General features: G+C 45.2%; 1 protein-coding gene across 2 annotated transcripts in view; it reads right to left on the reverse strand.

The window, feature by feature from the left end:
- Nucleotides 1–14619, reverse strand: part of SFMBT2 (Scm like with four mbt domains 2) — a 205719-nt gene that overhangs the window by 163370 nt on the left and 27730 nt on the right. The window contains exons 3-4 of one of the 2 annotated variants that reach the window (XM_073801524.1): nt 7365–7456; nt 4477–4717 (exon numbers count right to left, since the gene is read on the reverse strand). In XM_073801524.1, coding sequence (XP_073657625.1) covers nt 4477–4717; nt 7365–7456 — 333 coding nt within the window. Of the gene's footprint in view, nt 1–4476; nt 4718–7364; nt 7460–14619 lie in introns of both variants that reach the window. The other variant, XM_033852337.2, reaches the window with a different exon arrangement.

The raw sequence follows: 14619 nt of genomic DNA on the forward strand, positions 1-14619 counted from the left end.
TTATTGCACCAGTAGAAAGCTCACATAAATACTTCTCAGTGTAAAAGCTGGGGGGAGGTATCTGGACGGTCGTCCTCACACATAATTCACCTGCCGTCTTATCAGAGCATTCCTTCCTGGGACTCCATAGGAACCTTCCAGACGCCAGAGTTCCCCAACCCCAGACATTAAGAGGCAATGTTGCTGCTTCTCAATAAATGACAGCGAAACAGTCTCTGGATTAAATGACTTCCTTACATTATCACCATAAACAATCATTACTTGGCCGCTGCCCTTTGCAAGTTTGCACGTGCTTATGAATAACTCAAGCCTCATTGATTTACCAAAAGCCAAAACGTTTTACATTTCGCTCCCCTAATGTGAGCTATCATCCTCCACCGCACGTCATGAGGCTTTCATGTACTATGTTTCTTAATACTTTTCATTTGAAAGATTAGTACCGATTAGCTCTGGAGCAGGGACACTGCTCATGGAATGGTCAACTGGTCACTAAACCCAGGTCTCCCTGAACGTGTCTTTATTAAGGGAATTCTCTTAACAAAGTACAACAGAGCTGCTGCCATGCTGTTTCCTTCCCCCTAACTTTAAAGGAGTAACGACGGCCAGCATTGATTCAAAGATTAGTTTCACTTAAAAGAGGAAGGCAGGAAAATACAGGACTGCAAAGGACGCTACGTGCTTGGTAAAATGTCATCTAAAATTTTAAAACATGACTCTCAGGGCAGTGACTTCAGAAGACATAAGATTACTTGGAGAATCCAAAAATGACCAGAAAGATCTAAGTGTGACCAGAAAAGGCAGTCCTCTCCTTTCTCCCATCAATGAACAAAACCACCCAAAACTCCCATCCTCTTGCTTGGCCCAACGATATTTTGAAACTGACATCCACATACTGATCGATCTCTCAGGGACTGAGTACTCCGAGGTCTCTGGCTTCCATCGAGGAAACAGAGTCTACAATTCTGTATTGGGTGAAATTCTATCCACGGCAGTTGACAAAGGACCCAAATGCTCATCATAATTTCCCAACCTAGTTTGCCTCCCAACCCACTGAAACTTCACCATCCCAGAAAGTCACACAGAAACCTGACTTCGGTGCTCTGCACAGACTCCTGGGCTAGATTTCCATCAATCCTAATCCCAAAACAAACTCCATTCCTCATGCACACAATAGGAAAACTAGCACCCTCCTCCTTCCTTCTTTCCTTTCCAAAGATCACAAACCAAAGCAGGTGAGACTGGAAAGCTCTTTAGAGATTATACATTACCACCTCCTCATTTCAAAAATGAGGAAATGGGAGAGCGAGAGGTACCTACATTAACGGCGGAGGCAAGGAAAGAAACCTGATCTTCTGGCTCCAAACGCCATGTTCCTGCTTCATACTACCCCGATTCCTAGGATCAGTAAGAAAATCTATCACCACGGAGCCTCCCAAACCAATACACGAGGTGTCATGGACCGCTTTCACTCCTGTTAATATTCTGGGACACCTTTCAAGTTTAACCACGACAAAGATCGACCAGGTACAGCTGCGGGATTTCCACTGGAATGAGCTCTGTAAGACAGAAAACCACACCAACAAGAATCCTTGTGCAAGAATAGATTCTACGATTCCCTCTGGAACAAGCTGCCACCTCTGGCTACGAAGCAATAATTATCCTGCACTACAGCAATCAATAAAACCTCTTGCCCCATGAACCTGCTACTTCCTGACTTTGTTCTCTGTACTCGAGATTTCCAAGCTGTATCGATCACCGACTAAATTTTTTTAAAGTTCTTTAAAAGGAGCAATAAAGAAATTCTCCAATTAGCATCACTTGGGATGGTCTGAACAGACTTCAAATCTTTCATTCACATTAATGGTTTCTCTTTTCATGGGGCTTCCCCATTTTTCATTTTCAATTAGTCATTTGAAGTGTGTCTGCGTCTTGCCTAAGAGCACAGAGTCAGGAGGATACAAATTTGATGGTGTTTCTGAAACTGTGGCAGCTGCCACATTTTTCACCCAGGCAAGGAAGAAGAATTGATTCATCAACTCTGCCTTCTTTTCTCAAGCAACAGCATGGAATTTTTTTTTTTTTTTTACCAAATGAACCCATTAGCTCTTAGAGTGTTAAAATTCTGTACCCTGGAACTTCTCACTAAAATGATCCACTAGAGGCTCTATTACAAAGTAAAACCCTCTTCCATCTTCTCCACGGGTGTTTTAAAAAGTGTCAAAATTTAAGAGTAAGTCATGAGATAAGCAAGGACAGCAAAAAGGCAAGATTTCACACAGGAGAAGGGCCTGCCTCTCGGTCCCCCTCTATGCCCCCCACTCTCGGTGTCCCCAGGTATGTATCTGCCCCTGGGATCAACTCATGTCTGGACCCTCCTGGGAGTGTGTGGACATATCTACATGGCTTTTGTGTGCAGAGCTGGCAAGTGGGAAAGTGTCTAGTTCTCTAAAACTGATATTTTCCCAATATTCCATCAGTACATTCGTCCATCAAGACTGATTTATTTTGAGATACAAACTACTGTGTACAAAACAGGCAAGCAGAGAGGATGTACTGTACAACACAGGGAAATAGAGCCATTGTTTTGAAATAACTTTAAATGGAGTATGCTCTATAAAAATACTGAATCATTATGCTGTACACCTGAAACTAATATAATATTGTAAACCAACTATACTTCAATTTTTAAAAAATTTTAAAGGAATCGTAATAACTATATAGTTCACAAGGAGCCGGAAAATGAAAAAACGACTGGCTTTTTTCATGACAGATCGGAAATCACAGGGATATTAAATAATCTTATAGTCTCACCTCAGTGGCTGTTTTAATTCAAAGCCAGATGGAATATTATTCAGCAGTTAAAAAGAAGGAAATCGTGTCATAGGCTACCACGTGGATGAACCTAGAAGATATTATGCTAAGTGAAATAAGCCAGGCACAGAAGGACAAATATTGCCCTCTGTGAGGTGTTATATTAAAAATAAAGCTACAGGGCTTCCCTGGTGGCGCAGTGGTTAAGAATCTGCCTCCCAATGCAGGGGACACGTGTTCGAGCCCTGGTCTGGAAAGATCCCACATGCCGCGGAGCAACTAAGCCCGTGCGCCACAACTACTGAAGCCCGCGTGCCTAGAGCCTGTGCTCCGCAACAAGAGAAGCCACTGCCATGAGAAGCCCACGCACTGCAACAAGAGTAGCCCCCACTGGCCGTAACTAGAGAAAGCCCGCACGCAGCAACAAAGACCCAACGCAGCCAAAAATAAATAAAATAAATAAATAAATTAAAAAAAATAATAAGTAAAGAAAGAAGGGCCTTCTCTCTTCTTTCTGAGACGATAAAGGGCCAACACATTCGGTAAGGCCAAGGCAACGGATTCACTCCTTACACACATCACGTAAATGCAACTCAGACTCCGTGCGTTTGTTATGACACATCTCTACGTAACTTTACAAATGCTCCAGAAGGGAAAAGCAATTGTGAATAGGATGGACGCAAGGAACCTCAGAGTCAGCTCTAATACTTTACGCGTTGCTTCAAAATAAAAATGTCAAGTCAAAATTAAGATAGGCAGGCAGGTCCTAAGGAGACATTACACCTGCTTGAGAATTAGCATCAGGAGTTTTCAAGTGCAAAGAGGACAGGGTGTTGCGATTCAGCTTTTTGGTAAGGCAGTTTCTCTCACTTACAGGATCGGATGAGTTCCTGATCATCCTAAGAGGCAGCCCATTCTTTTACAGCAGGATTTCTCGAAGTCAGCACTATTGGCAGTTTGAGCCCAATAACATCACCGTCTGGGGGGTTGCTGTGCACTGTAGGATGTGTAGCAACATCCCTGGCCCCTCCCACCAGATGCCAGCAGCACCCCCCTCCTCCCCTCTCACAACTAAAAATGCTTGCAGACATCACTGGATGTCCCTGGGGGGTAAAATCGCCCCAGTAGAGAACCACCATTTTCCAGCAACTAAATGGATCTAATCTACACACGCTTTGGCAATCTCTTTGAGAGTAATGTCATTTCTCTTCATCTGTTTGGTTTTCTACATGTTTCTCAACTTGACAGTCTCCCCACACAAGACAGATTAAAACCTGTTAGAGAAACCTGTTTCTGATGCACTATAGTGCTATTCAAAACATCAAGTCTCTAAAGCAAAAGAAAAGCAAGATAATCCATCAGCAAAGGGAGAACAAGGCCTCCATCGTGGGCATCCCTTCGGTCTTCCTTTCCTACCTCCAGAAACCCACCCGAGGATTAGGCTCAAAGGCATAAAGGCCATGGTGGGCTCAACCGTCAAGTTCAGCTCCAACATCTGAAAATGCACCCAGTCCCCCCTCACTCCAGCACCCTCAGGCTAATGCAACTCAAGGAGAGACCCTGAGAGTGCTGGACCTTCCTAGGATATCAGTTATTGAATCTCTACAAGGTTTTCTCTACAAGCATCACAAGTGATACCCGAGAGCTGGGCCAGCCCGTGCTCACCGTCCGGGGGCATTAGGGTCTTATTGTTCTGCGTGCACCACCCTACGGGGTGCAGATCCGCGATCACCACGTCACACCAGAAGTCGGCCCGGCGGTCCTCCCCGTAACCGCAGTAGCGCAGAAGCAGCAGCTGCCCGCAGGTGGTGATGACCGTGGCCACCCAGTACGTGTCCGGGTTCTTCTTGTTGGCTACCTCCAATTTCATCCCCGGCTGGAAGTTGCTCTGAATGCTGATCTCAACCTTAAGGAACACAGAAAATCCGTCATTACACTAGACACGTCCATCCAGAAGATTATGTGAACGACTGGAAACACAGCACTTAATATTTCTGTTGCCCTAGATCAGCACCATCTAAAAGAAATGTAATGTAAGCCACTGGTGTGACGTTAAATTTTCTAGTGGCCACTTTAAAAAAAAAAAAAGAGAGAGAGATAAAACAGATGAAATTAATTTTAGTAATGTATTTTATTTAACCCAACAGATCCCAAATAGCATCATTTCAAAAGGGAACCAATATAAAAATATAGTAGCGAGAAATTTCACATTTTTATTTTCCAATGAAGCCTCTGAAATCTGGTGTGTATTCTACACTTACGGCACATCTTGCTACCAAACAGAACTTGGGTCCGTTAGTCAGAGGTGCAGCAAAGCCAGTCTACTGACCGGGCTGTGGTGAAGGAAAGTGCAGCGTTTACTGCAGGGCACCAAGCAAGAGAACGGGCAGCTCATGTTCAACAGACCCAAACTCCCCAGTGGCTTTCAGGGAAGGATTTCTAAAGGCAAGGTGAGGGGTGTGGGTCACAGGGCGTGTCACCAGCTCACAAATAATTCTATGATTGGTTGGTGGTGAGGTAACAGGGTGATGTTTCGAGAATCTCAATCATCAACCTTCTGGTTCCAACCAGTCTGGGGTCTACCTGCTGGTGGTCAGCATGCAGTTAACTTCTTCTACCTGGTGGGGTTTCAGTATCTGCAAATCAACTCAAGGATACGGCTCAGGATATTATCTATAGCCCCTGAGCGGGAACTAAGGGCCCCTGAATTTGTGTTATGGCTAAACTGTTATTATTTTGTCTTGCCTGACTGCTTTCCTTAGTTTCTACATTTTCTTCTCTGATTAAATTCGCTCTTTGCAACTCAGAGAAAGCCTTAGGAGGCTGCAGTTTTGGAGGTGGGGACACAGGGGGGTCTGTTCTCAGGAAGGCCCTGCAGGGTCCTACTTGGTTTCAGTCTCAATTTAGATGACACACTTTCCAAATGCTGGATGGCCAGTGGCTACTGCGTGAACAGTGCAGCCTCAGAAAATGGAGTTTCTTTTTTTTTTTAATGAAGGGTTATCATCTATTAATATTTGCCAGCCCTCCCTGCAAAAGAAAGCTTTCCATCCTGGTGAGTTATAATATTCTAAGGCCAGCACATCGGATGTCCCTGAGTAGCTGCCGCTTAAGAGATGATGGAATTATGAACTGTTCGCCCATGGGTCCTGGGCTACTCTTCCTTTAAGCCTGGCAGACAGGCCTGGGGACATTCTGCATCCACAGTACAGGGCACTATACTGTGCCTGAAAGTGGGGCAGGAGAATGGATTGGATGAAAGAGAACAGGACTGACTCCGTATGCAGAGATACTGAGAACTTCCTGGTGCAGAAAAGGAAGGAAAAAGCTGTTGATCTCTATCTCATTCCTAAAGCGCCTGGAGAAATCTAACCAAGTCATCCTGGCGTCGTAAAAGGCAGATGTTACAATGGCTTTTGCAAAACGGAATCCACACTGTATGCTGGGTGAGTTTTAGTTTTGTTTTAATATTTCACTCTTGGTTTCACTAAATGACCACAGTCCCATTCATAATAAACCAGCAATCATCACAGTATAAGTGTCAGTATAAAAAGAGAATCGGAATGCGATCCACCCTTAACGAGGTCATGTAAATTTAATAAGGTCTTAAATTCCTTTTCAAAGGAACACTTCACTTCCAAAAAGAATAAAATGTCACCTTAAAATAAAGTGGCTTCCTAATTCAACAAAAGAGCCAGAAGGAAGACCAGGTTGAGAAAATCCCCCAATTTGTTTATGATACTGAGGCTTAAATCTTTGCCTTGGAAAGGCCCAGTGCGGGGGAAAAAATGTTCCTCAGTATTAAATTTTCATTTCCAATAAAGCAATAGTAATACCTAAGAACTTAGGTCCTGGAAACTCAACCTTTTTCTTGCTAATGATATATTACCAAAATCTCATATCTAAGCAAACATCTGGTAAAAACTTAGTTTTGTTATTTCCTGGGACTTGCCCTCTGCTTGGCATGCTATTTGCATTGTTCAAAAAACAGTATAGATGACGGTGATTTTTTTTGGTTTGATCCAAACATTTCCTGAATATTTATGGTCTTTCCTGTAATTTGACTCATCTGTCCACAAATGGCTCTAACGCTTTTAGGTGTCTTTTCAAAAGAAAAATATCAATTCAAACTTAAAATATACAGCCATTACATCTCCTAAGAAGACATTACTCATTGACGCCTGCTTGCCTAGTTTGCTGGCTTTTTATTTATTCACATCAACCTTACCTGTCTTGGGCTGTGCGCCCCAGACAGCACAGAACACATCATTCTAATCTGGTTTTTTGAGGCACAGAATGAGGTTAAGACCACACACCATTTCTCATGCTGAGCACCACCCCGGGGCCCAGCCCTGGATTAAAGCAAGGCCCACCTTTCCTGCAGCCCTCTGTGAAAATCAAACTCACTTCCACATCTCCTCCGCATTTCTAAGAAATCTTGGCCAAATTCCTCTTTTCTTCTCATTCCCTTTCTTCCAGTAAGTTTGGCATCTTCCTGAAGACACCCTTCCCACCCCCGCAGACAGACCAGAAGGAGAAAGGAGGTCACCCACATGTTTGAACGATGTGTGAGGAGCTGCACTGGTCCCCGTCTCTTCCAGATACTCTCCCCAGTTAAAGCCGGTTTCCTCCAAGCTTGAACCTTCTTCTGTCGAAAGACAAAAAAAAAAAAAGAACAAAAAACAGAAGCATATCAATACTAGTGTGAAGAATGGAAAGGCATTGGCCTTCCATATAAACCAGAAAATCCTTCATGCAAGAGAGAAACAAATTCAGTGTGTAGGAGAATACTGTTGAATTCTTTGCAAAGCTTCTGTTTGCTGATTTTAGAGACAGGTGACTCAAGAAAGACACGGAACCAACCTATGTGTCTATCAACAGAGGAATGGATAAAGAAGATGTGGTCTATATACACCGTGGAATATTACTCAGCCATGAAAAATAATTAAATCATCACATTTGCAGCGACATGGATGGACCTAGAGATTATCTTATTAAGTGAAGTAAGTCAGACAAAGACAAATATCATATATATCATTTACATGTGGAATACAAAAAATAGTACAAATGAACTTGTTTTCAAAACAGAAAGATTCATAGACATAGAAAATAAACTTATGGTTACCAAAGGTGGGGGGAATAAATTAGGAGTATGGGATTAACAGATACACACCACTGTACATAAAATAGATAAACAACAAGGATTTACTGTATAGCACGGGGAACTATATTCAATATCTTGTAAAAAACTATAATGGAGAAGAATCAAAAAACGAATATATATACATATGTATAAAGAAATCACTTTGCTGTACACCTGAAACTAACACAATATTGTAAATCAACTATACTTCACATAAAAGAAAGAAGGAAAGAGGGCTTCCCTGGTGGCGCAGTGGTTGAGAGTCTGCCTGCTAATGCAGGGGACACGGGTTCGAGCCCTGGTCTGGGAGGATCCCACATGCCGCAGAGCAACTAGGCCCGTGAGCCACAACTACTGAGCCTGCGTGTCTGGAGCCTGTGCTCCGCAACAAGAGAGGCCGCGATAGTGAGAGGCCCGCGCACCGCGATGAAGAGTGGCCTCGCTTGCCGCAACTAGAGAAAGCCCTCGCACAGAAACGAAGACCCAACACAGCAAAAATAAATTAATTAATTAATAAACTCCTACTCCCAACATCTTCTTTAAAAAAAAAAAAGAAAGGAAAGAAAAGAAAGGGAAAAGGGAGGGAGGGGAAACAAGGAAAGGAAGGGAAGGGAAAAGGAAGGAAGAGGGGAAGGGGAGGGGAGCGAAGGAAATCAAAGAAAACCCTGACAGAATCAAGGGTAAGATTAAGGGCTCTTCAGTAAATGAAATGAGATTTGCTTCAGGGCATAGTTGCTGCACGTTAGCCTGTTTGAGATTATCCACCGGAGACACTCCGGTCTTTGGGGAGGTTGGAGGACAAGGTGAAGGAAACCACTGGGCACCAAGTGAGCACCTTGATGTATATACAATACAACAGCTGGAGATTATGAAGTAATATCATAGATCATTGGGGCTTCAGAAAGCACTGACTCCGAAGTCATTTCAAGGAAAAACACTGAGACCCAGAAGGACCGCTCAGGTGTGTGAGGCGCCCGGCCACAGGAACTGAGCGGCTGTCAGCTGACCCCACTCCCACCCCGTCCAGGGACCCTCTCCTGCCTTCTCCTGAAACAGAGCTCTCAGGACAAGGCACCCAGGTGGAAACCTACAGGACACGCATTTCTCCAAGGGCAAGGAACAAGGAGAAATGCAATCAAATGTACGACGTGGCTCTTAAAACACCACTGTTTTGGAGGAAATCAAGCAATTCCCAAAACATTTCAGACTGTACAGTAAGATATAATCGGTTTAGTTGAAAAGCACCAAATACCTCATTTTAAAATACAGATAACATAAATGTGATGTCATAGTTTCCACTGAAAAAACTGATGAGCCGTAAACATCATTTTAACCTATTTGCAAGGCTGTTATAAGGAAGGAACACACAGTAGTAAGGGTTGTCCAAACAGGCAGGCCATTTAGTGCTTCAAAAGTTAAGACTCTCCCTTCTTTCCATAACACTCAATGGATGCTGACGTTCAACTTGTGTATCTTCTATTAGCAAGAGCCCATTTCATTGGCCCAGAAGAAATGCTGTGATCAATCGTGTATTAATGTAGAAGTGGTATAACCCGGCAGGTGGGCCGGGGGAATTAGTGCCTGGGGGTAGAAGAAAGACTTCTTGGAGGCTATCACTATTTTTTGCTCCTAAATGTTATAAATTATAAGTGGGAAAAGTTATTTTCTTGTAATACTCTATCTAGTCTCAGGAACTGATAGAAGAGGAGAGCTTTTGTAACATCAGAAGACGCTAACTCAAAAGGCAGTTACCTTAAACGTCTTCTAAAGCCAAGTTGCTAAGAACTTCCACCTCCAACTTTAATAAGGTGGTTTATCATGAAATGTCCGAGAACAGAAAAAGCCACCTGAAGAGAAAAGCTTTCCCCTGGAGCTCTTCCAAGATGCAGAGTCACCCTGGGGTTTAGGCCCTCCCATCAGAATCATGTTCCCTGGAAAAAGTCAGCAGGTCTTGCAGCCACCAGTTACCAAGGGCTGTGAGGTGGGTTTCCAGCTACTAAAGGCAGGGAGGCAAACCCAAAGGGAAAGCAGTCAGGCTCCAGAAAATGCCTCAGGGGGTCACCCAACAGTTCTGCCCACAATCCTTTTCACCCAAGCCGCACTGGGCATCAGTGATCAAGTCTGTTTTCTGACCCACTAGCCGGAGGCACGGACGCAGCACGGTTTCCTTGCCAGGGTGGCCTGGTACGGAATCTCTGGGGCAGCTGACTTGTTGCAGTGAAAGTCTGTGCTTCCCTTACACCCTCCCGTCCAGCGGCAGCTCAAACCACGCCTCTTGCAGGCCCTGCAGCTCCAGCCCTGACAGGCACCTCCGTTTCCACCCAGAGACCACAGGCTGTCACAGCAGTGACGAGAACTGGGGGTGTCAGCCCTCCTCTAACTGCTTTACATGCAGCACCTTATTTAATCCTTCCAGGAACCCTGACAGACGGGCACCTCAAGGGACTTACCAGGTCCAGCTACGAAGCAGGGGTCCAACGCAGGTGGCCTGGGGTGGAAGCCAGAACTTCTCCGAGGCACCTTCCCAGGTCAGACAGCCCCACTCCATCACCCTCTTCTCCACCTGGAGGATCCGAGGCGGACCCCGGGGCCAGCTTATCTGTCTCTGTGGTGGTGAGCGTTAATGTGTTCAGGGCCGAGTCGGGCAGCAGGAGGACCCAGGAGGTGGGGGGTGGGCGGGAGGCAGCTGCCACCCCTGGGGAGGAGGACAGAAGGGGCAGGGCTCCCGGGGCTTGTTTGCAAAGAAGGAGGAGAGAGCCAGCAGAGGATGTGGCTGTGATACTCGGCCTTGAGCCGACGGAGGCACTAGGTCCCGGAAGAGTGGTTTCTGGAGAATTCCAGCTGCTAAAACAGATCGGGCTCCTCCAAATCAGAGACACTCGGGTGGAGACTGAGCCTTTAGGAGCTGCCTGCGGCACTTTGATGAACCTCATCAGGACCGCAAGAGACCTGATGATTCCACTACTTGGAGGCAGTGGTGAGGCGAAGACCAAGGCTCAAACCTCCCAACTGCAACTTTGAGACCCTTCATCAGAGCTCTTGATCCTTCATAAAACTCTCATCTAGGCTGTTAACAAAAATTTTGTTTCCACCCAATTTTAATTCATTACAAGCTACATTTCCAGTCTCTTCTCCCAATAAAAGACGCTGCAGCAGCTTTGGTGCTCACTCCAGCATTCACTCCCGTCAATCAAGAAAGGAGAAGGTGGATCCTCCCTGGCAGTCTGGTGGTTAAGACCCCCCACTTCCAATGCACGGGGCTCGGGTTCCACCCCTAGTCAGGGAACTAAGATCCCACATGCCAATAAATAAATAAACAAATAAATAAATAAAATCCATAAAAAAAGAAAGAAAGGAAAAGGTACCACTGGGACCCACCCCCTCCCCACATGTGAGTCAGTGAGATCAGTGCTCAGGAAAACTCTGCTGCTCTCTGCCATCAAAACAAACACTTTCAAAAGCAACCAAGAGTCAGGCCTAGAATGGGATTTTAAAGATTAAAACCTTTATGCCTTTAAAGATTTATGCCTTTAACTCTATATATGCTGTTTTAACAATAAAACAAACACAAAATGGAGGGTTTTCGGAACCTGTAACATATTAACACTTCCTCCACCACCTATGCCCTCCCTGAGCAGCTGATTCTCTAAAGACATTTCAAAGAGCAAGAGACAGACACGCCATGTTTATGAGTGGAGGTCTCATAAACCCAGAGCAAATATTTACAGCTGATTCATAAACTTCTTAAACCCATAAACACTTTATCAAGGAAACTCTGACGGCCTCTTTTCTCCGCATCGGAAATGGTCAGAGGCATCTCCCCACAATGTCATGCAAGCAGACTGTGAAAAGCTACTAAGGAAGTGTCACAGCTCAGAAGAAGGCGGGAGTGTTCTTTAGTGGCGATCCAATTCTAGAACACAGAGAGCTGTGTATGTGACTGGAATCGTTCATGTTAACTAGAAAAAGAATACTCCAAGTGGGAGTGCAAACGACTTTACAGTGAAAAATGGAATCAACACAGGACTCATTACCTTTTTTTAAGTCATCAGATCTTGGGTTGTAGAATGTAACAAGCTGAAATAAGACTAATCTTGCATAGGAGAATATTAAACCTGTCATCCGCACCCAGTCAAGGAATAGAGAATCAGCAGGTTCACGATGAATGAAATCTTACAGGGCACCTTCTCGTGCGCTAGATATTATTTTTTAAGTGGATAGAGAAAGGAGGAAGACATTCAATCTTTGTCATTTTAACTGCTGATAGTCGGTTGGTAGGATCACAAGGTTTAGAAAATGTTTGCACTGTGAGTACATTAAACAGACACAGGGTACTGATAAAACTCAGAAAGGACTAGCCAACATCAATCCTAGGTCTGAGTTTACAGCTGCAAGATTACACCTGGGGGGGCAGGGGCAGGGACGGGACAGGGCTGGAGGACAGACACCGGAACACAAGGTCCTCGAGGGTGTCCTGGCCACCCAGACCCCAGAGGGCCAGAGAGACTTTCCAGAAAAAACTAAACACCCCACCGCCTAGCTAGGGGAGGCAACAAGTATTCAAAAGACACTTTAAAAAGGGGAAGAGGAGAAATATTATTGAGTCACATTGAACTAGTCCCCAGCTGGAAGAGTAAGAGATCCAGATTTTTCTACTAAGAATGTTGACTCCTTTCCTTCCCAAACAGAAGAGCCCATGGGACTCTGGTTAAATACTCCTAGTCCCAAAAAAAAAAAAAAAAATCAAGCCCACGTTTCCAGGGTAATTCTTTTACTCGGTGGCTTGCCCCGTCTAAATGTGCAATGCCACTTTATCTGCAGACTTCATCAGCAAATTACATTTAGCTGGCCTGGAAAAAGAATGTCAAGGAATCTACTGATCACTATGCCAGCACACTATTTTGCTTGCTTTTATCACCAGCAAGCAAATTGCAATTGGAGAAACCGAGCACTCCAGGAATCCAATCCCGGTCCCCTTCCTCCTCTGTGCCCTGCAACGGGGTCGCCCAGGCTGTCTACCGGCGAGGCCTCGGCGACCCCCAGGAGGAGGAGGAATTTTACATGCTGCCGATTTCACTGACAGGACGCGAGTGTCAGTCACGGACCCCAACACTCTTTGAGCCTCCCTTAGGCAAAGAGGCAAAAGTGAAAAATAAAAAAGCTGTTCATACGAGTCATTTGTTTTAAGCTGAAGTTTCTAGTGCAGCAAAGTGGACCATCATTCAAGGAATCGCAGCAGCTGGGGGTGAGGGGGCGGACCTCAGCAGCACCAGATGCGCACACCCCCAGGGCAACCACATTAGACTCCATCCTATGGCCCCAAAACTTTGGCAGAGAAGAGCCCGAGTATAGCTGCTTCTCAGGCAGATGCAGTTGTGTGTCACATGACACATGGGGACCGGAGAGGGACGGGGGACAAGTGGAGGAGAGGACAAGAAGGGATCTGAGGTGCGCCTGGTCCCATAAAGTGTGGGGTGGTAGGGGCAGGGGAAGTGTGCTCACAGGAACACGTATGTATGAGGGTAACTTCTCCCTGCACCGAAAGGCAGGGACAGCCCAGCGTTTCAGAGCCTCGGGATGCTTGAGATGAAATCCTGGCTGGAACACAAGAGCCAAGTGACTTGTCATCCGATGTTTCCTCAACTATAAAATGGGGCTAATAAAAGCAGCTGTCTCACTGGGCTGCAGAAGGATGAAGGGACCCAGCACGTGGGAAGTACTTAAGAGAGTGCCTGTCACACAGTTGGAACTCAGGACCACAAACCTCTCCTCGCGCACCTGCCAGCCAACTTAGAAGCAGCTGCAGGCTGTCTGTGCCTTCTCTGGTTCATGCAACACACGAATCTCATCTGGAAACTTCTGGGGAAAAGAACCTTGGCACCAAGATGCCATCCAGCCCTAGGCACGTCACAGCGGGTCCCAGAACCAAACAGCCCCACAACCGATTCCAGAACGGAAACTATTTTACTGATGAACCGGTTAAAAGGAAACTCCTAGGGAAAATAAACCACTTGAAGACTCATACTTGAGTCTGTTAACATCTCAATGTTCCAAACTAGAATCGAGTTTCTACAAGTCGGCCTCTGCTCGCCACGAAGGTTTAGATCCTACCTTAAATCTGTTTCCTCTCTAGGAAATCCATCTTTGTGGCACCTTCTAAATGCCTCCTCGCTACACAAGGACATAGGGAAATTCCAAGGAGAAAGGACAGGTTAGGCATATAGGGAAAAAGAAAAAGTGAGTCAGGACCAAGATCTGAAAAACGTTAGGATCATTTAGAGGTAATTTAGAGCTACTATTTCTACTAAAGATCTTAACACCTTGACGCAGGCTGCCCCACACAAGAGCAAGAACTAACCACGTGTGTCGGATAAGTTTTCCCCACTGCACACATCCCCCCACTGAAGATGTGCCAAACCTGACGCTCATGCTTTCCCCCGTCATGGAATCGCCCCAAAAGAAAGTCAGTACAAATAATATTCCCGACACCATGTTACCATTAATGGCTTCAGGATCTACTCATGCTTGAGTTATACCGCAGCTGCAAGAAAATGAAAACTCAACACACGGTTGGCTTTGAAACAGCTTTGAAAACACACTGCTGAAAACAACGCGGCAACAGGCATCAGATGTGTCCCCGACAAAAATACATTAAAAGCTCAGTG

This window comes from Tursiops truncatus, chromosome 2 (assembly GCF_011762595.2).
Source record: "Tursiops truncatus isolate mTurTru1 chromosome 2, mTurTru1.mat.Y, whole genome shotgun sequence".
Lineage (NCBI taxonomy): Eukaryota > Metazoa > Chordata > Mammalia > Artiodactyla > Delphinidae > Tursiops > Tursiops truncatus.